Source organism: Scyliorhinus canicula, chromosome 9 (assembly GCF_902713615.1).
Source record: "Scyliorhinus canicula chromosome 9, sScyCan1.1, whole genome shotgun sequence".
Lineage (NCBI taxonomy): Eukaryota > Metazoa > Chordata > Chondrichthyes > Carcharhiniformes > Scyliorhinidae > Scyliorhinus > Scyliorhinus canicula.
Window position 1 is genome coordinate 69,734,658 of NC_052154.1, and position 25,940 is coordinate 69,760,597.

A 25,940-nucleotide genomic window follows, 5' to 3' on the forward strand; every position below is an offset into this window, starting at 1 on the left:
CTGAAACCAACCCTTCAGGCAAAAGCTCCAGTCGGCATGATTGTCCTGTTGTGGTAACCTCTGCCAACTGCTTCACTCAGGCAGAAGCATCAATGTATTTGCCTGAGACAAGCTGCTGCCTGCTCTACTCAAATGTTAACCAAAGATACAGACATGAATGTTTTAATGAAAAGATAGTTGGAAATATAACTGCGCATTGATGGATAGGAATGATCTACAGGAATACGTGAGGTCTGAATAGAGGTATTTAAAACCAATATTGATTGGCGAGTTGTAGATGTAATCAAAACACTGCTGTGTACGTAGTCTCCTAGGGTATCTTTACCTTCTGTGCCACTGCAGCGCCCTCAGTAAGAACCTTCAGTTTTAACTTGAATTCATGGTTGCTTTTAGAGTAGATAATTCATTAAAGACTTACATTATGGGGAGTTGGAGGCCAGGTTATGTGAGGAGGCCCTGAGGAGAGTTAACACATCCTCGTTGTGCGCCAGGCTCAGCCTGATTCAGTTTAAGGTGGTCCACAGGGCACGCATGACTGTGGCCGGGATGAGCAGGTTCTTTGAGGAGGTGCAGGATAGGTGTGGGCGCTGTGCGGGGGGTCCTGCAAACCATGTCCATATGTTTTCGGCATGTCCTGGACAGAGGGGTTTTCTAAAGTCATGTCAGAGATCTTACAAGTGAGGGTGGTGCCGAGTTCAGAGGTGGCGGAAGACCCACGAGCCCAGAGGTTGAGAGAGGCCGATGTCCTGGCCTTTGCCTCCCTGGTGGCTCGGAGACGGATCTAACTAGGATGGAGGGACTCGGAGCCCCCAAAGTCGGGGGTGCGGGTTAGCGACATGGCGGGGTTTCTCAGACTTGAGAAAATTAAATTTGCCTTGAGGGTTTTGTTGCAGAGGTTTGCCCGGAGGGGGCAGCCGTTCATCAACGTTATTGAGAAAAATTAAGCTGTCAGCAGGAGGAAGGGGGGGAGAGGCATGGGAGAGACACGTAAGGACAGGAGAAACAATGGAGGGGTGGCTGGAGAAGGTGGCATTGTGTGTGCAAGCCATGTTGGCTGGAGTTTGTGCACGGGGGGGGGGGGGGTTGGTTATATTGTTGTGTTTTTGTTGACATTTGATGTTGAAAATTGTTCAAATTATAAATGCCTCAATAAAATATTTTCTTAAAAAAAAGGACCTAAATTACCTTTACTGTTTTTTCTACATCTCCATTACACAAGGACACTAGTGGTGTGCTAAAAGGTTTCCAGACAGGATCAAGTGTATTCTTTATAACCTGCAAAACAAATGAGAAAATGGTCAGCAACACCACAGGCAACATCCCTTCAGGATCTAAGTTAGACCTGTTTCCCGAGGCCTTTGTTCAGTTAGAGCAGGAGTTTCCAATCTCTGCTGAGACAAAAAGGGTGATCAAAATAAAACCTCATTCAAACCATCATCTGAGCTGTCTTGCTGGTTCACTGAATCAAGTCAGGGCACAACTATGTCATTGGTATCAAAGATGTCAAAGCTCGAGGCTTGATCCATGCTAAGTTAGTGGACTTCAGCATGGGCGATGGACTGGACCACACTGGATTGAAGGAAAATATCCCTCCTGGATTACCAGATATATAAGTAAACACTGAGTAGCATAAGTGATTTTGGCAGCAATTACCCTCGAGTCAAATAATCTGCAAAGTCATCCCATGGAGGCTCATACCAAAATAAGTGGCATAAATAATGGTGACTTGGGTAATAAACTATAGGGGGGGGGGGGGGGGGGTCTGACACCTGTAAAACTGGCAGCTAGTTAACAGCCTCAGGAGAGGAGAGGAAATAGGTGAAGCGATCAAATTTTGTATTATTAGCAGCAACAAGACTGCACTTATCAAAGAGGAAAAGGAGATTGATGTGGTACAGCAGGATGAACACTTGCTCTGTCTCTCAGGCTGTGGTTTGGTACCAGTCCAGAACATCACATCAATTATAAATCAGCCTTGGACCAGTTTCATCTCAGTTGCCAGCCATCAATGTGCCACTGTATACTGACCTGGCAATCGCACACCCCACTGAGAAAAGCATAGGTTGGAAATGGGAGAGTCATATTCATGCAGAGAGGAAACAGTGGGGGAGATTTTCCGGCTGTTCCATGTTTCCGGATCTCCCCGCCCACCTCCCTCTGCGTGTTCACTTGCCACAGCCTTCTCCCCCCCCACACCCCCATCCCTCACCAAACTGCCAGAGGTGCCGGGGGCAATGTCCAGCATGGCCTTCAATGCAGCTCTGCACCCACGGCGTGGTCATCATAACTAGTTTACATTTTTGAAAATCAGTAGTGTTTCGCACCGGCATGCTGTCACACTGCCACAGGGCTGTATTCATGGTGAATGGTGCACTAGTTGAATGGTGAGGGGCTGGTTTAGCACAGGGCTAAATCGCGGACTTTGAAAGCAGACCAAGGCAGGCCAGCAGCACGGTTCAATTCCTGTATCAGCCTCCCCGAACAGGCGCCGGAATGTGGCGACTAGGGGCTTTTGGCAGTAACTTCAATTGAAGCCAACTTGTGACAATAAGCGATTTTCATTTCATTTCATATTTCATTTCATTTCCATGGGGCCGCCCGCTATGGTGTAAAACCTTTTAATGACATTTAAATGAATATAAATTCATGGTAGTCAGATTCATGTCCTTTCTGGATGTGAACCTGATCACATCTCTGGCAGTCAGGGCGGGGAAGATCTCAAACCGAGATCTCGCCGGCGCAAATCCTGTTATGGCCCTCTCGTGAGGCTTAGTGGCCATAATAGGATTTGCCCCCATGGCTAACAGGCCTGTAAAACTGCACCCATTGTTTGGGAAAGCTGCTTTGTACCTGACTCTGACATGACGGAGGTAGAAATTGGGAGTGCCAAACAGGCAACGTTGCAGTGGGTTGCCTGTTAAACACCATGGACAACATTCAGTGCTAGTGAATTGATACCACCCATTTTGTGATAATGCCTGATGCAAATTTGCATCCCATATCAAGAAGATTATCCATTTGTTATCTGGCATGGTGGCACAGTGGTTAGCACTGCTGCCACACAGCGCTGGGGACTCGGATTAAATCCCGGCCCTGAATCACTGACCGCGTGGAGTTTGCGCATCCGCCCCCCCCCCCCGCCCCTGTGTCTGCGTGTGTCTCACCCCCTCAACCCGAATATATGCAAGCTTGGTGGAGTTTCCATGCTAAATTGCCCCTTAATTGGAAAAAAAAGAATTGGGTACTTTAAATTTATTTTCAAACATTATTGAGAAGCAAGTAAGTTTTCCAATAAAAATATTTTGAATAGTAATGGAAATTAATTAGATTCAGAAATAAAATCTCTGGTGACTGTTCAAAGCAAGATTCTCCTAAAAAGAACCGCCCACCGGGTGGAGTGGGACTATCTATGGGAGGTGCTCGGATGGTTTGGGTTCGGGGAGGGACTGGTGGATTGGATCAAATTATTATATCAGGCCCCGAAGGCCAGCGTCAGGACTAACAGAGAAGTGTCGGAGAACTTTAGGCTGTACTCAGGGACCAGACAGGGCTGCCCGCTCTCCCCGCTGCTGTTTGCGCTGGCCATAGAGCCGCTGGCGATTGCGCTGAGAGCCGCAGAGGGATGGAAGGGGATAGTGAGGGGCAGGGTAGAACATAGGGTCTCTCTTTACGCAGACGACCTGCTCCTGTACGTGTCGGACCCAGTGGCCAGGATGGGAAGTATACTGGGAATGTTGAGGAAGTTCGGCCAGTTTTCAGGATACAAATTAAATACGGCCAAGAGTGAAATGTTTGTGGTACAGGCAAGGGGCCAGGAGAACAGATTGAGAGGGCTACCGTTTAGGCTGGTTGAGGAAAATTTCCGGTATTTGGGAATCCAGGTGGCACGAGACTGGGGCAGGCTGCAGAAGTTAAATTTGGCCAGGGTGGTGGAGCAAATGAAGGGAGAGTTTCGGAGATGGGATGCACTCCCTGTCACTGGCAGGGAGGGTGCAGACTGTAAAGATGACAAACCTCCCTAGATTTCTGTTTGTTTATCAGTGCCTCCCGATCTTAGGGGGTACTGGGAGGGATTTGCGGGCGTCATGCCCCGGGTGCTAAAAACAAGGGTGGCGATGAGTCCAGGGGTGGAAATTTTTGGGGTTTCGGAAGACCCGGGAGTCCAGGGGGAGAAAGAGGCCAATGTTTTGGCCTTTGCTTCCCTGATAGCCCGGCGACGAATACTGTTGGCGTGGAGGAACTCAAAGCCCCGAAGACTGAGTTGTGGTTTGCGGACATGTCGAGTTTCCTGGGTATGGAAAAAATTAAGTTCGCCTTGAGGGGATCTGTACAGGGGTTCGCCCGGAGGTGGCAACCATTTATTGACTTCTTTGCGGGAGAGTGAGCGTCAGCGGGGGGGGGCTGAACAGCAACATGGCAAACCGTTAGTTCCCGGGCCTGGGAGAATAAGTCACAGACATATTTAAATGAGCCGAATGGATCATTTAAATACGTATGTCTGGATTGCACCCTGTGTGGGCGACATCCAGATTTTGTTAAATCTCGCGAGGTGTTTCGAGCGTCAGGAATCTCGCGAGAAGCCTCTCACAAGATTCAATAGTCTCGTCATCTCACCAAGTTGGGTGCAAGGAGGCCATTAAATCACACCCAAAAAATTTTTGTTTACTGATTGTGACGATCTTGTACAAATTGCTTTGTTGACTCAATTTCTTGTGAGTGCTATTCTACCATAATTCTGGACAGGCAAAATAGACAAATTCATTCAGATTGATGGTGAAAAATTATAACATGCACAAAGAATGGGACTGCCCTCATGAGGTAGGGTAGCGGAGGGAACCTCACTCTGCATCTAAATCGTGCTATCTGAAGCCTTGTAGTGGTTGACACTAACACGGGAGCCTCAAAACTGGAAACAATTTTCCATTCATCAGTATCAACTTCCAAAGCACAGATGATCAGTCCCTCTAAAGATTAGCAGTAAATTAGTATCAGTAATTTAAATGTTCGCAATATCCATAAAGCCTAGTTGATCAGTTTTGTTTTTCAATGCAAGAGATATGCTGAGGGACGAGGGGACATGGTGATGTATGGAAACATAGAAAACATATTTTGTTTATTGATCTTTCCCCATCATAAATATGATTCTACATATTTACTTCAAATGATTGGGGAAGCAATGTGTGTAAAAATAAATTGCAGTAAAACTAGAAGTGTCTCATTTGACCTTTACAGCAGAGCTGGGAGACAATGAAGTGATTCATATGCAATAAAATCTTTCTACGCAAGCTGTGATTTTAAAAGGCATTTGATATCGTATATGTGTCTGACGTGACACAAATTCTAACCAGGTACTCTTGTAATTGTCACATTTAAAATATATAACCATTCATTATTGCCTCCTCAACATGGGTTATTTGGCAGCAGTGCACGATGCTTGTTTTTTTTGCTCTGGTTAATAGGATTGTGTGTGTTTGCTGTGTAATGCCTCGCTCAGTAAAACCAGAGAATTGATTTGAAGAAGCACATGGTTCAGTGAGCAAAGTCAGGAAGGTCTCAGCTTAGATTTAGTCCATTCCAGGATCAGCTAAACTCAGTCAAGCCTCTGTAGTGTGGGCACGAAGATTAATCTCTGCGGCCTACTCAAGGGAGGGTGTTGTGCATAGGAAAACGAGGAAATGGAGAAAAAGATTCCTGCGTAAATGCATCCAAGAGTACATCCGAGGTGTGAAGCAAGCACCCATCCTAAAAGGTCGAGGAAAGTTGGGCACAAGTTTGATGAACTGCATCCAAAACTTCTTGCTCTTTTAATCCCAGTATTTCTCCCAGTGCCTGAATACACCTCGGCTTATTATAATGACACTGCTACCAAGCTAAAGAGCCATATTCACAAATTTTCTGCAATTGTGCTCATTCATATAAAATTACATCCAGGATTTTATGGAGGAAAACAAAAAGGTTTCCCGGTGCTTTCTGGCAAAGATTAAACAATTTTACTGTGTATTTTCTATTTACTTGAATGTATTTTCCTAGTAATCAGTATAAATCATATTCAAAATCAAAAAGCTTCCATCCATTGTTCACTTTAAACATGATGGGTGGAATTTTATGATTTTTTTTTCAAAGTCCTGTCTCGAGCGGAAAAAGTGGGGGCAGCCTGCCAGCTGCCTTTTCCCGCCAAAGTTTCAACCACTTTGAGAAAAATAATGGAAGGGGTGGGATTGTCCCATCAGCAACCTCGGCTCCTGACAGATCAAGGTGCCTTGATCTACTATGCACGGTAGCACAGTGGCTAGCACTGTTGCTTCACAGCACCAGGGACCTGGGTTCGATTCACGGCTTGGGTCACTGTCTGTGTCTGCGTGGGTTTCCTCCGGGTGCTCCGGTTTCCTCCTACAAGTCCCAAAAGATCTGCTTGTTAGGTGACCTGGTCTGGCCTATATGTGACTCCACATCCACAGCAATGTGGTTTACTCTTAGATTTTCTGATCTGTAGTCAGACCCTTCATCCATTGCGCCACTGGCCCACTGATTAACTCTTAAATGGCCTAACAAGCCACTCAGTTCAAGGGGCAATTAGGGATGGGCAATAAATGCTTGGCCTTGCCAATGATGCCCACAGCCCATGAAAGAATAAGAAAAGCAGGATGACCACATTGTTGCCAGTGGTTACTGGATTGCACACCAGCAGCAGTCCCATCAGCCCCACTTGAATGTCAACCCAGGGCTGTAGAGATAACTTAGGGTTCTTAAGGTTCCTTGAACTCCTCAGCACCCTAGTCCTCCACCACCTGCCTCTCCCCTCCACAACAGCCCTCATTTGCTTCATATGTGCCAGTGACCACGGCTGCCCATGCAGAGATGCAGAAGATGCAGTCTAAAGGAGATCCCCAATGAGTGCCGACAGGATGACACAGACCATCACACACCTCATTTCCTTTAGATAAGTAAGTGAGCAGCTTCACTTAAGTGGGGCATTTTGAAGCAGTGCGGCCAAGTGCAGGGCAACGTTTCACCTACAGCACGAATGGATTCACTGTGGTTACTGTATTCACATTGTATACAGCACATTTGAGCACCAGCTGAATATATTTCCTTTCACTTCTATATGACTTGGTGTGTGCGGGTACAATAGAGAGCTCAAAAGGGATTATACAAATATGAGGTTGCTTCTTATATTGGGGGCAGCATGCTGAGCTGCTTCTCGATGTGGCATCAGCAGAAACAATGATGTGGCCTGATTGGTGAGGCACAGGAAAGCTTCTGCCTTTTCTGTTGCATCACATAAGAGACCAGAGGTCAAAGCCTCAGCCACTACGTTGCTCTTTGTACCTTTCACTTTCCATCTAAGTGTGTCTTTAAGGGAGGCTAAATGGTCGACTGCATGCCTGGATGCTGTACCGCAAGTGCACCTGAATCATGATTGCTGGATGCTAGCATTGATCTGTTCTGCAACGTTCAACTTTGGCCTTGGTGTGGGAAGTGCAGCTCGATAGGCCATATATTGTCCAGTTGATATAGGCTGTGTGTTGTCACCACTACAGTGGCTGCATTGACATTTCCAGTACCACAGGATGTGGTTTGTGGGGTTTGCAGAGGTATATGTTATACATATATACAAGTCACGACTGATGCAAACAGTGCCCAATTCTTAACCAGGGTCAGTTATCTAATCACCGTGTGCAAGACACCATATCGACATAAATGATGCAACACAAACCATATACACACTGGCATTAGTGTAACAGGTATATTTGTGTCATCTGCATTGTGGGCATGGCTTTTTGATTGTCCATTTGGCGGCATGTGTGCCTCATTCACGGTCAATGGCATTCATGTGGGGGGAGGGGGGGGGAAACAGGTGACGGTCATGTTTATGATGGAGAGGGCAGCTGCAATTTGAATGTGACAGAATCTAACTCACTGGGTGTTGCTTCCCTCCCTCATGATGGATGACCAGTTCCTCGAGAGGCATTGGCATCAAGATACAAGGATCGCCATGTGGAAGTAGGTCACCAGGGACTGTGTTATTTTGGAAAAGTTTATGAAAAGTTATTCTGGACATGGACCCATCTGGCAATGACCCCCTCTTACACAGAGCACTCTAGAGGTGTTTACCAGCTGTTTACGCTGGTGGGATGTTCCGGTCCCAACGACACCGCACGGGTACCTGGCGATGAGGCGCGCAGTCAACGGGAACTCCTGTTGACAACGGCAGGACCAGTAAATCCTGTTGGCGGGCCACCTCGATCGCTGAAAAACACATGGCGGGTTGGTCGGTAAATCTCGCCCTCTGCATGCATGTCCTTGCCTGCCGGCTGCTCTGCCATTAGCAAGTTGCCATTGGGCACGGTTCTCCTTTGGTGAATGTCATAATATACACCAGTATATCATGGTGCAGACACACACTGATGGACACACACAGGGACCAATCAACATATACAAACACCGCAGCCAATCACCAGTTAGAATACACACACTATAAAGGCAGAGGGCACCACGGTTCCCGCTCATTCTGGGTGCTGCCTCTCAGTGTAACAAGAACTCATTCATCCCAGCACAGACTCTCACCACGTGCTGAGAGAATCAACTGGTTCGGACAAGGCTTAGGTCTCTAGTTTAAGTTAGCATCATTTCGACCCACAGTCATCGTGTGTTAGTTAGTTAGAAGTCGTTAATAAAATTGAGTTGAACCTTCATCAGTGTTGGAAGTGTCCGTTCATCTCTCAAGTCCACACTAGCCAACACTTCACAAAGATGTGCAGGTTAGCTGGATTGGCCATGATAAATTGCCTCTTAGTGTCCAAAAGGTGAGGTGGGGTTACTGGGTTACGGGGGAGGCGTGGGCTTAAGTGGGGTGCTCTTTCCAAACACCGGTTCAGACTCGATGAACCGAATGGCCTCCTTCTGCACTGCAAATTCTATGAAATTTTATGAAAGATCATAATCTTCTGAATGGCCTTAATGTACACATACTTCCTTCTCCTTCTCCTACTCATCTCAGAGTTTGGAGCTCTGCCCATGGCCTCAACGTCATCAAGCTGCCTTTCCAATGCACAGTGCGATGCAGCATACAATAATTATTCTTGAAATCCTTGCATATTGGAAAGCTCCACCTAATGATTGAGGCACCAGAATCCTGGTCTTTAAGATGTTAATGGCCTGCCCGATGCTGCTCCTGGTGACTGGTTTTGGTAGCTATTGTGGTTGTGCTCTGCCTTGGATTACAGGTCCCTTATGGGGGTCATTAGCCGAGTTCATAGTGGAGTAGCCCTAGCCCCCTAGGAACCAACCCCAGATCTGTGGGGGTGAATGAGATAGATTGGGGAGTTGCAAGTTCCTTGGCATGAGGGAGTCACAGCAGCCCGGGAATCTTCCTCACACTTGAAGAAACACCTTGGCTGGGATTCTCCGAGCCTCCACGCAGCAATCGCGCTCGGTACCTGGGCGGGGTTTGGGCGTCAGACACACGATCGGGTCCGACGCCGCTTGGCGTCGGGGACCGGAGAATTGCCGCCAATCACGCGTGCAGTCAACGCGGAGCTGGTCGGTGGCCATTGACAGAGGCCCCCTCGGCGATTCTCCGCTGACAACGGGCCGAGTTCCCGGCGGCGTGGTTCACTCATGGTTCCACCTGGCGGGAGCTCTAAGTGTCAGCTGCTGGTGGCGCGGCGGGTGGAATCCTTCACTGGGATGGGGGCCTGCAGGACGGCCGGGCTCACGATCGGGGGCCACCGATCGGCGGGCGCTTGCAATCTCGGGGGGGGGGGGGGGGGGGGGGGGGGGGGGGGGGGGGGGATTCGCGCCTCCTCCTGGGGATTCTCCAACCTGGCGCAGGGTCAGAGAATCCCGGCCCAGATCCACGGGGAAATGAATGTCCTCCCCCAGAAGAGCAACAGGACATTAATCACTTCCTTCATGCACCTATGCTGCTGACTGGGAAATCCCAGCCAGGTCTCCTGCTGATCCCTGGAAAGAGCTGGAGGCATAAAAGTTCAGTGTGACGGTTACCTTCACAGCAACTGGCAGGACATGAAGGTCGATGGATTGTGGCTGCAGTTGCTCTGTGCTTTGTGACAAATGTCTGTCACAACATCATGGCTCAGCCGGAGTCTTCTCCGGCACTGGATTTCCATTATGTTGAGGTATGATGTCCTCAATCCTCAGTCTGTACAGCCTCAACACAAGGTGGAATCTGGCGGTCCTCCCTCTCCTCCACTTTTCTGGTGCTCTCCCTCTGGGCTCCAGGTGCTCATGTTGATTAGCTTCTACTGCTTCAGTATAAGAGGATGCCATGCCCCTCCTCTATACTTCCTTGAATGAAGCACTATGTACACTTCTGAAGCACTAATGCCTTCCTTGCACCTGGGTGTGATGCACGATCAATTGCACAAAGACAAGAGTTGAATATAACTGAGGCTTTATTACACTAAGATATGTGACCTCCTACAGCAGCTGGCGAAATGGTTGCTGTACAGGGAGCACACACATTTATACTCCGCCTATTGGGCGGAGCCAGCAGGCAGAGACTAGCCCCGTACCTGTAGTACAGGGCCTTACCATACATACCCTAATATATACAGCAGTGGTTACAGCAATGTAAAATATAAAATTGATGGCAGACCAGCAACCCACCCTCCGGATAGGACAGTGGGAGTTAAGTTCCTGCCACTTCTGGGGCACTAAATAAAAACTTCAATCTAACTTTACAGAGGTACCTCACCGCTCCAAGGAGTTAAGCTAGCTCTCCAAAACAGGCACTCCTTTGGCACTGGTCTGCTCTGCGCACTTTGGGATTCACACAACTGGGGCCGAAGAACTCAAAAGTCAGTGGAAGAAAGTGGCAGTTTAAATGACCAGCTGCCCACGGTGGCACAGTGGGTTAGCCCTGTTGCCTCACGGCACTGAGATCCCAGGTTCGATCCCGGCTCTGGGTCACTGTCCGTGTGGAGTTTGCACCTTCTCCCAGTGTCTGCGTGGATCTCGCCCCCACAACCCAAAGATGTGCAGGGTAGGTGGATTGGCCAATTAAGGGGCAATTTAGCCCCTTAATTGGAAAAAATGAATTGGGTACTCTAAATTTAAAAAAAAATGACCAGCTGCCTCCGCGGTTCACCCTGTGCAAACCCTGGCCTGACTCCAGTTCCACTACTGCAAAGATGAGAAGCACTGGGTTTGGGAAACGGGACTTCGAAATTGCAGCTATTTCTGAGATTTTCACTGTGATGGAGAAACTCTCCCTTCTGGTGAAAAACTGGGCCATGATGTGTGATCCAACCTTCCCTCAGCCCCGATTGTTAATGCTGATTTTTACATTTTGATAAGGAAATTGGCAGGAAATTAAGGAATGTGGGTAACCCATGGTGTAATTTCATAACCGTGGTCCATTGGAAGTTCCTCATTTCTAATCATTATCTATTAAATCCTTCTGGAAAATGTGCATATCAGGTGACTTCACGAGCAGGTTCAGTTCTGACAAATCTCCAGACAAGGTTGCTGAAATTCACTGGGCTGAATTTTATGGTCCTTCCTGCCGGCAGGATGTTCATGTCCGGCAATGATCCCCTCTTCCCCTTCTCCCCAACGGCGCAACTAGCGAACAACACAATTCGCCATAAACATTGGCGGGATGAGAATATCCTGCTGGCAGCCAATGGTGAGGAGCCTCTGCTGCCACAAAGCACCCTGTGGGGACGAAGGCACCCGCCCATTGTCTGGACTCAAGCCAGGGGTAAAAATCTGCTAGGCCCAATGGAACTGCAGCCCTTCAGGGGAGGGATCTAGAGGGAAGAGGGGTTTTACACACAATCATTTTGTTCAGCCAAATAAAAGCTTGAAGCTTTAAATGTTCATGTTGTAAATAAAGACACCCACACATAATTGCTATTAAAACTGTGAAAATTAAATCAATATTTTTTTTTTACTGAATTCTCAAAAGTGCTCATGTACATGCATATTTTATGAAGATATTGAATATTTTGACCATACAGTGCTTGTAGGAGGACTGCACAGATGAATCTGAATTATTTTCAATGTTGAAGCCTGTGCTGGAAACAACGTGGGTCAAGGATTTAGTGACGGGATGTCCTTGCCTTCCAGGGATCATGCTGGTTAAAGTGACTGGATCAATTTATGTGATGTGGCCTTTCCCGGAGCAAGGCCCCAGGTGGAGACCAAAGAGGCCACGTTCTGACTGGAATATGTCCCACATGTGCTTATCCCATAGATATACTTAGCAAAACTGACAGCGAATGCGTGCTAGCCTGAAACCGCAAGAAAGTGCTTATACTCCAATGGGATGGCAGAACAGTGAACCAGTTCTCTGAGATTGTAACACCAGTCATGATCCTTTCTCCCAGCTGAATGTAGGAGCATGTCAAGAATGTAAGGAGATGTCCTTCTGGCTGTAGCAGTCGTGTGATTTGAAGGCCTGAAATTTATGGAGTTGGGAGTGTAATATTGTATCTGTGGTCTATGATGATGCTTTTTGTTCAAGCCTCTAACCTCTGGAATTTCATCCCAAAGCCTGTCCATCTATCCAACTCTCTTCCGTTCTTTAAGATACATCCTTAAAGCTACCTCTTTTTTAAAAAATTTAGATTACCCAATTATTTTTTCCAATTAAGGGGCAATTTAGTGTGGCCAATCCACCTACCCTGCACATTTTTTTGGGTTGTGGGGGCTAAACCCACGCAGACACGGGGAGAATGTGCAAACTCCACACGGACAGTGACCCAGAGCTGGGATCGAACCTGGGACCTCAGCGCCGTGAGGCGGTTGTGCTAACCACTAGGCCACCGTGCTGCCCTTAAAGTTACCTCTTTGACCAAGTTTTTGATCAACTACCCTAAGATCTCTTTATATAACTCGGTGTCAACTTTTCTACTGTTGTGCTTTGTTGAAGCACTTTGGATTGTTTCATTGTGTGAAAGACTCAATATAAATTTAATTTGCTGTTATGGCTGGTGGAGGTACTAAAGAGTCGGAAAGGCAGGTCATTGTTTTTTTTCACATTTCATAGTCCTCGCCCTCTCACCGGCAATGCTCCAGCAGATTGGTAAAGGAGAAACGCCCTCCTGCAGGCCGGGGCCTGGTCCAGTTGAATCTCTTGATCAGAGGTAAACCTCCATTGTTCGGCAGAGGCCCACGAGACCTCTCCTAGCACACAGCAGATAATGGTCAATGACAGTCAGGATTCCTGACTCTATCTCTGGGGTTTCTGAGTTCTTATTTTAGAAGATCCATAGATTCCCTACAGTGCAGAAGGAGGCCATTTGGCCCACTGAGTCTGCACCGACTCTCCAAATGGCAATCCTACCTAGGCTCCCTCTCCCACTCTGTAACCTTGCGTATTGATCCTAATCTGCATACCTTTGGACTGTGAAAGGAAACCGCAGCACCCGGAGGAAACACGCAGAACACGGGGAGAACACAGAAACTCCACACAGTAACTCACCAAGGCCGAATCGAATCTGGATCCCTCGCATTGAAGCAGTAGTGCTAACCACTGAGCCACCGCACCTCCTTAAGATGTGGGGACTCTTTCCCAGGCTGAAAACTTCAGATAGATTTCGGCACAGAGATTAGGCTCTACTCTTCAGACAGACCCTGCCTCACCAATACCTTCATTTCCATTGTCCAAATTGTTTTATTTAATCCTCTTCTGGGTTGTTGGAATCTTAGTTGAGTTACTTCAATGGGTTAGCGATAAATTGCTGCACTGAGTGTCCATCCCCATCAGGAGCACAATCAGTGTCATATGTGGCTTTCCATTGACACTTCATGGCATAAATCTCGATGTACAATGCAGCTACATTATTTTCACCATGGGTCCAGAGCAACAGGCAAAACAGGGAATTGGGCAGAATCATAGTCGATGCTGTTATGGAAAGACAGTACAATATAGAACATAGAACATAGAACGATACAGCGCAGTACAGGCCCTTCGGCCCTCAATGTTGCACCGACATGGAAAAAAACTAAAGGCCATCTAACCTACACTATGCCCTTATCATCCATATGCTTATCCAATAAACTTTTAAATGCCCTCAATGTTGGCGAGTTCACTACTGTTGCAGGTAGGACATTCCACGGCCTCACCACTCTTTGCGTAAAAAACCCACCTCTGACCTCTGTCCTATATCTATTACCCCTCAATTTAAGGCTATGATTGCACTATTTTGAAAAGTGTAGATCAGCATTGGGATGTCAATATTCATATACTCAAATCCTTAAGGCAGAGCAAGTTGATAAGGTGCTCAAAAAGATTAGTTACTTTCCCTCAAATAAATAAATAATAATATTTCTTGTCACAAGTAGGTTTACATTGCCACTGCAATAAAGTTACTGTGGAAAGCCCCTAGTCGCCCCATTAATAAATCTAACAGATTGTGCCAGCACTATATAAATCATTGGTTAGTTCTCAGCTGGAGCACTGTAGACGATTCTAGGCATCACACTGTAAATGCATTAGAGAGTGCGCAGGATAAGGCCTTACAGGGATGTTACCAGAGATGAGAGACTTCAGTTATGAGGGGAGATTGAAAACATTAGGACCATTTGCCTTGGAATAGAGAAAGTCAAGAGGGACTGGTGGAGATTTTCGAAATGATATGGGGTTTTGAGAGTGTTGATGGTGAAAATGATTTCTTATGGAAAGTGCATCAATATCTAGCATCCACAGGTTAAAATTTAACTGGCAAAAGGTCGAAGGAGACATACGGAGATATATTTTGCACTCAAGAGTTGGTGGGTATTTGGAATGTTCTACCTGAAAAGGTATTAGAAGTCGATTCTGTAAATAAAAGGGAGTTCGACAGATGAGGAATTTACAGGGTTGCAAACAAAAGGCAGGAATGTGGGATTAAGCATTACCGCTCTTTTCAAGAGCCAACACAGAATAAAAGCCTGAACGACCTACTTCTGTGCTACAATTCTATTAAACAGGGACATAACATCCCTTTCCAATGAAGCATGACGGCAACATTTGAAAAAAACGTAATAAATATTTTTTGGAAACAAGTCTGCACGTTTCCCTGATTCTGCTCGAATATCCAGCTGCAAATTTATAGCCATTTCTGCAGATGGCCCACACTCTCCATGGTGAGTGCTATTATAATAAATATAATTTTTATTCAAATTTTTCAACAACAAATTTTCTCCCAACAGTTAAAGTAAACAAGATGTAAAACTAAACAGAAACAGAAAAAGAAATTCCCCCCCAATACAAAGTAATAATTTAATAACTAATAGCAATACAAGAAAGGAAATAGCAAACACACTGTCGCAAAAAACAACCCCCCCCCCGCCCGGGTTGCTGCTGAGACTGACCACCCACTGCCCCTCCGCCAGGAAATCGAGAAAAGGCTGCCACCGCCGGAAGAACCCTTGTACCGACCCCCTCAGGGCAAACTTAACCTTTTCCAGCCTGATGAACCCGGCCATGTCATTGATCCAGGCCTCCGGGCTCGGGGGCTTTGCGTCCCTCCACTGTAAGAGAATCCTACGCCGGGCTACTAGGGACGCAAAGGCCAGGGTACAGGCCTCTCTCGCCTCCTGCACTCCCGGCTCCGATGCTACCCCAAAGATCGCGAGCCCCCAGCCTGGCTCCACCCTGGAACCGACCACCCTGGACAAAGTCCCCGCCATCCCCTTCCAAAACCCCTCCAACGCCGGACATGCCCAAAACATGTGGATGTGGTTCGCCGGGCCTCCCAAACACCTCCCGTACCTGTCCTCCCCCCCAAAGAACCGGCTCATCCTGGCCCCAGTCATGTGCACCCTATGCAGCACCTTCAGCTGAATTAAGCTGAGCCGTGCGCAAGAAAAGGACGAGTTCACCCTCCCCAGGGCAGATGAGTGCTATTTTTAATGAGTAACTGGACCTTGCTTAATGAGTAGCCTTTACTTGCTGTTCTTTTAGTCAGTGGGATACCACTAAATAAATATTAATTTGATCATTTAAAACGATATCCCAGTGTGATTTCACATCTGCAAACCTACAACTCTGGAGGAAATTACTGTGTACTGCACAAACCAAATGCCAAAACCATTTCCTTTCCAACATCGAAGATAGGAAGGGGCTTTTAAGCACATAAATGTTGCCGTCTCTCTCTTTCTCTCAAACACAGAGCTGGATATATGACTTATTGGGGTCAGGTTATATAAGGTTCCAATGTAGGAAAGATAAGGGAGAAAAACAGAAAGGCAATACGGCAGGGATTAAGAGTAAGGTTACCAAACAGAGGCAGGTTTGAATTATATTTATATAAATATCTAACATAGGTTGGGATTATCCTGCCCCATCAATAGCAGGCATTATCCTGCCCGCAACGATGCCCGGCAGAGAATCTCGCCCATGTGCTGGAATTGGCCAGCTACAGGTAAAACCTGGTATATATGGGTATTGTAGAACCCGAGCAGGAGAGACAACGGGAACACACGGAAGGGAAGAAATGAACAGCTGCTTTATTACGGTATACATAGAATCATGAAAACTACTACTCCTCTCACCGAAGGACCACCCTCCCTGGCCTGCACCCAGGTCAGGGTTTTTATACAGAGTAGTTTCCCCTTGTTAAGGGAGTTCATGCTCAGCTGTGTAAGGGGGAAATCAAATGGAGCACAGTCCTTGGCCCCCGAAGGGGGTCATAACACATATAATATAAAAGTATTACAGAAATGTGACATAAACCAAGTCAGGTCTGGGTCATAAATATTGTTATGTATAAACTGGTCAGGATGGATTCAGCATTAAACAAATTATTCCACGGGCGGCCGGTGCCATGTTGCTCGGCGCGACCCCTGCAGGCCTCCGCCTTGCGCATGCACGGCCACGGACCCGGCAATTCACCGGGGCATATCGGCAGCTCGAGCCGTCCTGTTGCCGTCCTGCTAGCCCCCAACAAAACGGGGAATCGATGGCCGTTTTGTGCCATTTTGTCTGGGGTACAACGCCACCATTCCCACGCCAGCGTGGGGACATAACCCCAGAATCGGAGAATCCAGCCCCTTGTATTTATATTGTGCTTTTCATGTCCTCAAGACAACTCATTGTCCTTTCCGTGATGTTCATGCTGATTTGCATGGGTGCACAGCAGCACGAAAACTGCGGGAGGCAACACCACACACGCAGCACTCAACATCTGAACACCCAGGAATGGGACACAGCTCCAGGGGCATGTCCACGGCCGAAGAGTGGGTAGATGCTACAGGGAGGGGGAGATGCCTGGAGAGATGGGCCAAGGGTTCGGAGGTCGACCCGCATTGCGAAAGAAAGTGACACTGGTTGTGCACACGAGTGTTTAATGTGTTTTACAATCCTCTACTCTCCTGATGGTGCTCCCTTGGGAGGGGGATGTTGGTGTCTACTCACTCATGCTGTCCGGTGTAGGTCGTTGACCTTTCTTCGGTACTGAAGGCCAATCCTCCTGATCACACTCACCGAGCTCACAGCTGCCGCTATCTCATCCCAGGCAACACTGGCTGTCCCATGGCAGACTCCCCTGGTCCCTTGGGGGAACAGGACATCCCTTCTGCCCTCCACGGCATCCAGCAGCCTTCCCACATCTGCGTTCCTGAATCATGAGGCTGGCTGGGCAAGTGCAGCCTAAGTGATGCTCGGCCTCGTTAGTGGGGGGCTGGCGAGCCCGGTCCTGGCAAATCAGCTGACGAGCCTTTAATTGCGGCGAGAAGCCCACGAGGCCTCATTGAGGGGACCAATTAAGGCTGGATTGTATTGCCGGCCTCGCTGGGCCGAGCGCCGGGAAGCTCGCGGCAATTTCCGTTCGCTATTTCCAGAGAATTGCGCCTTCTATTTCAGAGAGCAAGGACAGTGAAAGATCTAGAAGGCTTGTTGTGTACACAATTCCAAGATTATTTTGAAAAGAGCAAATACTTAATATTTTATTGGACTGTAAACTAATCTACACGAGATGCTCTGTGCAAATAGCTGAATTTGCATTCAGCAGGCTGCCCAGTTTCCCTGTTTTTCCCAATTCATTATAATCTCTACTACAGCACTGAATGCAGGGATTTGTTAATAATTCCTTGTAAAGCTGCCGAGTTCTTGAGTCTTGCGTAGATTTACATATTGCAACAGTATTTTTTCCCAGCAGCAAAATTAGGTCAAGAGCTTCTGTGCCATTAATATTTAACAGGAGATGTTTTGACTTCTGAGAATTAAGGATCCATTGCCTTGGGGTTTTTTGTTCTATATTGGCTTATGTTTGACAAAGTAGGAATTTATGATTTATGTACCTAATCTATTGTTTTTAAGACTTTGTCTCTTACTGATGATACGATAGTGACAGCATTACTGCTATCATTTCCGATCTCAGTGATCCTAAGCTACAGAAGAGAGGCAAAAGAGATTTGAGTCAAGCTGGCCTAAGAGGTGCGACACTCTACACAGTTGAATAGAATATTGGCAGCTAATGTTTTGGCTTTCAGAGTGGGCAACTTGGCAAGGTACTAGAAAAATTACCAATGCCTCCAGAACTAAACTGGTAAGATTTCAGAGCCTGCATGAGGGAAGGGGGAACTAATATGTCATGATAAATCGGTACTAATGAGGAGAATATGTTTCCACAAATACCAAGACAGGGTGTAGTTCTTCACAGGAAAGCATAGGAAAAGGCAGAATGGCCAATTACACTGCAATAAATATATCCAAACATTTAAGCAAAAGGTACAAAATTTGGGGAGTCTTGGAAAATCCTTGCATTTGAGCCTGGAAGTGGATCCATAGAGAAATGACAGATGCCGTAAAGATGCAGGAAGGAAGCCAGTAATGTTTTATTGTTAATTCCTGCAAGAGCTGCGGTGTCCCTCTGTGGAAAGCTGTTTGACAATTCTATCGATTGCCAGTGATTGCAGGACTGTCAGACTGATTGAGAAACAGGCCCAAACGTTAACTACATGAAAGGGTAGCTGCATGGTTTCCTGCGAATATAGGATTTTATGTTCTTGAGGGAGGCGAACTGGATAACTCAAGGGATGAAAGCTCACAATGGATTAGACTCAAGGCTCACCACTGGGCTGCAAACAGCATCAAGATTTGTGCGGAATGCATTGATCATTTAGCTCATCATAACCTGTGTGTTCCTTTTTCAGTTTTTAGATTTCTACATGCGAGGCAAGTGACTGTGCCATTAGCAATGGTCAGCAAAACGTAGATTATAATTATAGACACAGGATGATGGGAAAATAATGATGGAGAGCTCAGAATAAATTGTTGCAGCTCCTTCTTTTCATCTTGATGTCTATTAAACTTTAGAACAGTTAGAATCCTTTCACTCGTGAGATAACTGACGAATAAAAACATCAGCTGTACCCAGAGTTGCTCGTGGCAAACGCGACCAGATTCCCAAGATTGGGTTTTAATAGAGAGAGGGCAGGATGAATTGTATTTTTTTTTTAAATTTAGAGTGCCCCATTAATTTTTTCCCAATTAAGGGACAATTTAGCATGGCCAATCCACCTAACCTGCACATCTTTGGGTTGTGGGGGCGAAAACCACGCAAACACGGGGAGAATGTGCAAATTCCACACGGACAGTGACCCAGAGCCGGGATCGAACCTGGAACCTTGGCGCCGTGAAGCAGCAGGGCTAACCCACTGCACCACTGTGTTGCCCTTGAATTGTATTTTTAAAATTCATTTATGAGATGTCGACCTCACTGTCTCGACCAACATTTAATGCCCGTCCCTAACTGTCCTCGAGAAAATGGTGGTGAGCTGCCTTCTTGAACTGCTGCACTCCCTGTCATGTTGGTACATCCACAGTGCAATTAGGGAGGGAATTCCAGGATTTTGACCCAATAACAGTAAGTTATGATGTATTTCCAAGTCAGGATAGTGTGACTTGGGGGTGGATGGGGGATGATGACATTATCATAGACTTTACAGTGCAGAAGGAGGCCACTCGGCCCATCGAGTCTGCACCGGCCCCTGGAAAGAGCACCCCACCGGAGGTCAACACCTCCACCCTAACCCCATAACCCAGTAACCCCACCCAACACCAAGGGCAATTTATCATGGCCAATCCATCTAACCTGCACATCTTTGGACTGTGGGAGGAAACCGGAGCACCCAGAGGAAACCCACGCACACACGGGGAGGATGTGCAGACTCCGCACAGACAGTGACCCAAGCCGGAATCGAACCTGGGACCCTGGAGCTGTGAAGCAATTGTGCTATCCACAATGCTACCGTGCTGCCCCTGTCGCAGGTGATGGCATTTCCAAGTGTTTGCTGCACTTGTTCTTCGAGGTGGTAGGGCTGATGGGTTTGAAATTGCGTTATTTGTATGTTGGTTTCCCTGCTCCCCGCATCCAAACTCCTACAGCAAGCCCCAATCACCGTCACACCCAGCCACCCATCCACCCTCTCCACACCCAGGTGGTATACACAATGGGCGGGATTCTCCCGAATCTCCCGACACCGGCGTAAAAAAATGACGCGAACCACTCCGGCATCAGGCCAACCGGAAGTTTCGGAATCCTCCACTAGGCCAGCGGCGGCGGGGTTGGTGCCCCGCCAGCCGGCGGCGAAGGGCCAACGTGAGTTAGCACATGTGCCGAACCGCTGCCGTGGTTCCGCGCATGCGCAGACCAGCCGGCGTATTCTTGCGCATGCGCATTGGGGTGTCTTCTCCGCACCTGCCATGGCAGAGCCCTACAGAGGCCGGCGTGGAAGGAAGGAGTGCCCGCATGGCATGGGCCGCCTGCAGATCGGCGGGCCCCAATCGCAGGCCAGGCCACTGTGAGGGCCTCCCCCGGGGCCGGATTCCCCCCCCAGGGACCGCACCGACCGGTCTACCAGCTAGGTCCAGCCATGTGGGACCATGTCCATTTCACGCCGGCGGGACTGGCCAGAAACTGACCAGCGCTCAGCCCATCGGGGCCAGGAGAATTGCCTGGGGGAGGGGGGGCTGCTAATGGCCCCGACCAGCGTGGCGTGATCCCAGCCCCCCGCCTGAAAACTGCCGCCAGAGAATTCGGCAGCCAGCATCGAAGCGGCAGGGCAGGATTCACGCTGCCCCCCGGGGATTCGCCTGCCCGGCGGGGGGCCGGAGAATCACGATGAATATGTTGCAGTGCCTTGATACCAGCAAATGACAGAAATGCCTGGATAGATACAAAGAGCGAGGATTAAACTTAGTTCAAGCATGCTAACCCCATTTTCCCTGTGAACATTTCACCCCGCATCCTCACCACGTTAAAAAAAGACAATTCCATTCAACAAAAGATCAAAGAAAACTACCTCTGTTCGATGAACCAGCATCCATTTTCCATCTTCCTCTTGTTTATAGAATTCTAAATAAGGGTCAGATTTCCCAAAGAGATCCTACAACAAAAAATTTGAATGAGAACAAGTCCTATTCACACAGCAACTGTTTTATTACTGGCCTTGTTAATACCATCTTAAATCAACTCTGGGAAGGGTACTGTTCTCGATAGAAAAGGATGTTTGGGTAGTTTGAAACTCAAGAAAGAAACCACTCTTTAAGGCTGAGTTAATGCAGATGAAAGGGCTTGGCATGCAGGCAAGTAAGATTTATATATATATATATATATATATATATATATACGCACACATGTACACACATAATATATTTATATATTTTATATTATATATATTATATATCACACATACACACACACCTATATATATATATGTCACACACACACCAATGATAAAACAGCAGATGAACTCAGTGATGTTCCCAACTCCCTGTACATGAAAAGTTTGAAAAATTGTCCGCGATTCTCTGGCCTCATTGCGCTCTCGCTCGAGTGAAATGAGGCCGGTGAATAGTGTAAGAGGTCGAAACTGAGAACCACGCCAGGCGCCAAACAGTTTGCGATGCAACTGGCACGCACCCGTAGACAAAATTGGGATCTTGCCGTAGCATAGTGAGAAATATTATCATTGAGCAATATTTCCATATAATTAACGGGAGACACCCCATATCCGGTCATTAATCAGCCTCCCCAGCAAGTGGTGACACTGGCGTCGATTAGAACTCATTTTTTAAAATGTGAACCTGGAGGTTGGGCTTCTGTGGGGAGCCGAGGAGGTGAGTAGCCATCTTTGATGGCGGGGTGTCAGTACCACGATGAGGGGACCAGCGGCAGGTCCAGGTGCAGTTATGAGTGGGTGTCCAGGGTGCAGGTTTCTGGGTTCCGGTGAGGGGGGCCCGCTGTGGCCGGGGGTGCATGGGCAGGGCATTCAGGATGGGTGTGGGGGTGACAAAATGGAGGGTCCCGGGGTGGGAGCCACTGCTGTTTATCGGTCTCCCAAAGGCCTTACAGATATTGAACGCTATGGAAGGGATTTTGGACCCAGCATAACTTGCCCTAGTGGTGCTGTTGCTAGGCCGGGCGGCCAGATGTCAGAGATAGTGGCAGTATCAGCAGATGCTCAAGGCGGCAGACCATGTGCCGGACCCCAGCCCACACCCTCAGGATCCGGCTGTCCATCAGGCCACGGACTCTCAGAGGGGTTGTCCTGCGATAGCCTAGTGTGTACACGTGTGCTGGTTGTTGGAACAAATGACGGTTCAGCACATGTGCCATGCCCTTGTGGACTTGGCACCACATGGAGGAGGAGGACACCCGCTCCCGGTAGCCATCAAAGTCACTGCAGCCCTTAACTTTTACGCTTTAGGATCATTCCAGGGCTCGAGTTGGCCACAGCCCACAGGTACATCCAGCAGGTCACAGATGCCCCGTTTGCGCGGGCGGAAAACAACATCAACTTTTACATGGATCGAGCCCAGCAAGATGTCCAGACAGCAGGATTATCCGCCATCGTCGGGGTTGCCACAGGTCCAGGGGTAGTGGATGGCATGCATGTTGCCCTGCGCTCACCAAGCCATCTGAGAGTGCCCTCTATTAACAGAAAGGGGTTCCACTGCCTCAACGTACAGCTTGTGTTCGACAACCAGATAAAGATCATGTAACGGTTCCCAGGGAGCGGCACAACAGCTACATCCTGGGGCAGTCGGTCATTCCCGGCCTCTTCGAGGATCACCCCAGGATGGGCGTCTGGCTCTTGGTGGATAAGGGGTACCCATTGAGCAATGTCGCCAGTACGGAGGCCAAAGACCTAAGTGGAGACCCAATACAACGAGGCCCATGTGGCCACCTGGGCTGTGATTGAGAAGCGCATCGGACTCCTCAAAATGCAGTTCCGATGCCTCAACCACTCTGGGGTGCCCTGCAGTACACCCCCAGAGTGTCGCCCACTTTGTGGTGATCTGCTGTGCCCCCCACAACCTGGCACAGCAGCAGGGCGGCGGGATGGAGGTTGGTGATGAGGAACATGTGCCCAAGGAGGAGGACGAAGATGATGAGATGGCGCTGGACCGGCAGCGGCTGGAGGACGAGCCCAGGGAGGAACCGGAGGATCAGCCGGAGGCTGCAGGACAGGTGGTTGCGGTAAGTGTGCATAAAGCCCGTGGGCCAGGGAGGCTCTCATATCACCCTATTCACTTCGGACGTGCATGACCTGGTCCGTCATCGCTACCTAACCCACCCCCATTCCCATCTCCCACGCTCACAGGGTATGTGTTACATCACACCAGGGTGTTGGGACTGTTGCACCGTCAGCGAGTCACTGTCGAGGGCAGGGGATGATGATAACCCGCAGAGAGCTGAGGGCTGGTGCTCTTCAATTCATGCCACAGTCTGACCCCTGCCTGTCTGCTGAGTGCTCGCTCACAGCCATCACATGCACGCAGTGTGCCCGGGGCTTTTGGGGGGAGGGGGGGGGGGGGGGGGGGGGGGGGGGCAATGCCTGGAAAGATGTGTCAAGGGTTCAGAGGGCAGCCCGCATTGTGGAAGTGACAGAGGTGTCATACTGGTTGTGCACAATGGTGTCTATTTTGTTTGACAACTCCCCCCCGTCCACCCCACCCCCCCCCCCCCCCACCCCCCCTCCTACCCCAACACCCCTCACTGATCCTCGATGTGCTTTGCCTTCCTAGCTCTACTACTGCATCAAGGCATTTCCCCAGGATGCATATCAGAGCTGGAGACAGCCAGCTGCTCACCTAGTCCCATTGCCTTCGATGCTCCTGGAGGGTGTCCTCTGGGGCAAAGGGCCCTGCTCACCTAGTCCCATTGCCTTCGATGCTCCTGGAGGGTGTCCTCTGGGGCAAAGGGCCCTGGCGCACTTGTCGGGGGCAAATGCACAGCCTTGCGCCCTGTTCCGGGTGGTGACTGTGAGACATGGCCTCATCAGAGGGGCAGAAATTGGGTGGAGCTGGTGGCCATTGTTGCCACTCCATGGGACAGGTCCGGGTTGGCACCCAGCACCCCTTCCTCCAGGTCAATGCTCATAGGGCCCCAGGGTTCACCGTAGGTCAGAGGGACAGCTGGTTTGAGCCCCGGCTGCCCCTGCATCATCTGGCTCTGCCAATCCTGGCGGCTCCCCATGGTCTGCACCATCGTGTCAAATCCCCCAGCGATGCTCCTCAGTGACTGAGACAAGCTCCGCAGCACCTCGGCCGTTCCCATCTGAGAGTGGGACATGTCCTGCAGAACCTGATCAAGGTCAGCCTGGTTCTGCTGAGACCTCCGCCATGCCAGTCACCGACTGGGCGATGCCTTGGACTACTTCACTAATGATGCCGACGTCGTGCACCAGGCTCTCCACTGCAGACGCCACCCTAGCAGTGTTGGGCTTCGTGCCACGCATTGCCGGCGCCATCTTCTGCACCCATAGCCTCTGGGACTCCTCCAATCAGCCATGGATCTACTCAAGTGTCACTGACATCTCCCTATGAATGTCCTTACCGCTCCCTATTGTCTTCATCAGCTCCGGGAATATTTCTGCCAGAGGCTCAGCATCAGGCTGATACCCAGCTGGAACCTGGGATCCAGCAGACCTCCGACTGCTGACTTGCCTGGGGGCACCTGACTCCACCTGATGTACTTCAGCAGCTGTGTGGTGCTCACCAGATTGTGCCCCAGAGGTCTGACCACTAACATTTCCCACCGGGCTGCCTGCATATGCGCTGGTCGAGAGTGGGGATGACAGTTGTGATGCCTCGATTGTGTCTTTCTTGGACCTCCCCTCCGAGATGCTCTTGTGGGAGGCAGGAGAGGGGCCGCCCAGGATGGGCCAGTGCCGTCAGCTGGAGGACCTGCGGGAGAATGGACATGTGGTCAGTGGGAGGGATGGGTCAGTCAGTAAGGCTATAAAAACTCTCGTTTGACAGGTCCTCCGAGTGGAGCCCAGTGGTTCCTCACCGCTGTGACATTCACCAGCCTCCGCGTGGGTGACCGCCCTGTCCTCGGCCACCCCTGTCACTTCCAGGGCACACTCCTCGAAGGAAGTGAGGATTCTTAAGTCTGGCACCCCACCGCCCGTTTGGGCCCTTGCCCGCCGATTGTGAAAGAGCTTTTCCTGCAGACAGCATTGTTAGGCATATGCATGGGGAAGGTGTGTGAGGAAGGGTTGGGGGTTGGGGGGGTTGAAGGGAGGGTTGGGGGATACATGGAGAGTTGTGGGGTGGGGGGGGGGCAATGGTGTCTATTTACTCATGCTGCTCCAGTGTAGGTCATTGACTTTTTTACGGCACTGGAGGCCAGTCCTCCTGGTCACACGCCCCGAGCTGGCAGCTGCTGCCACCTCGTCCCAGGCAGCACTGGCTGCCCAATGCCCAACTTTCCAGGAACCTCGGAGGAACCGAACATCTCTGCTGGCCTCCATGGCGACTCGGCGCCTTCCCAGATCTGCATCCCCGGATCTTGGGGCCGGTCTCCAATGGCCAGCCATTGTTACGAGCTGGCTGGGGTTGGCTGAGCAAGTGCAGCTTAAGTGCTGCTCGACCTTGTTAGCGGGGGGGGGCTGGCGAGCGCGGTGCCGGCTAATCAGTTGGCGAGCCTTCACTTGCGGCGAGAAGCCAGTGAGGCCTCGTTAAGTGAACCAAT

General features: G+C 49.2%; 1 protein-coding gene across 3 annotated transcripts in view; it reads right to left on the reverse strand.

Moving 5' to 3' along the window:
• The window catches only part of cpne2 (copine II), a 360,136-nt gene that overhangs the window by 290,574 nt on the left and 43,622 nt on the right, over positions 1-25,940 (reverse strand). For all 3 annotated transcript variants that reach the window (XM_038806867.1, XM_038806868.1, XM_038806869.1), the window contains exons 6-7: positions 21,262-21,345; positions 1,186-1,275 (exon numbers count right to left, since the gene is read on the reverse strand). In XM_038806867.1, the coding sequence (XP_038662795.1) occupies positions 1,186-1,275; positions 21,262-21,345 (174 nt within the window). The remainder of the gene's footprint in view (positions 1-1,185; positions 1,276-21,261; positions 21,346-25,940) is intronic.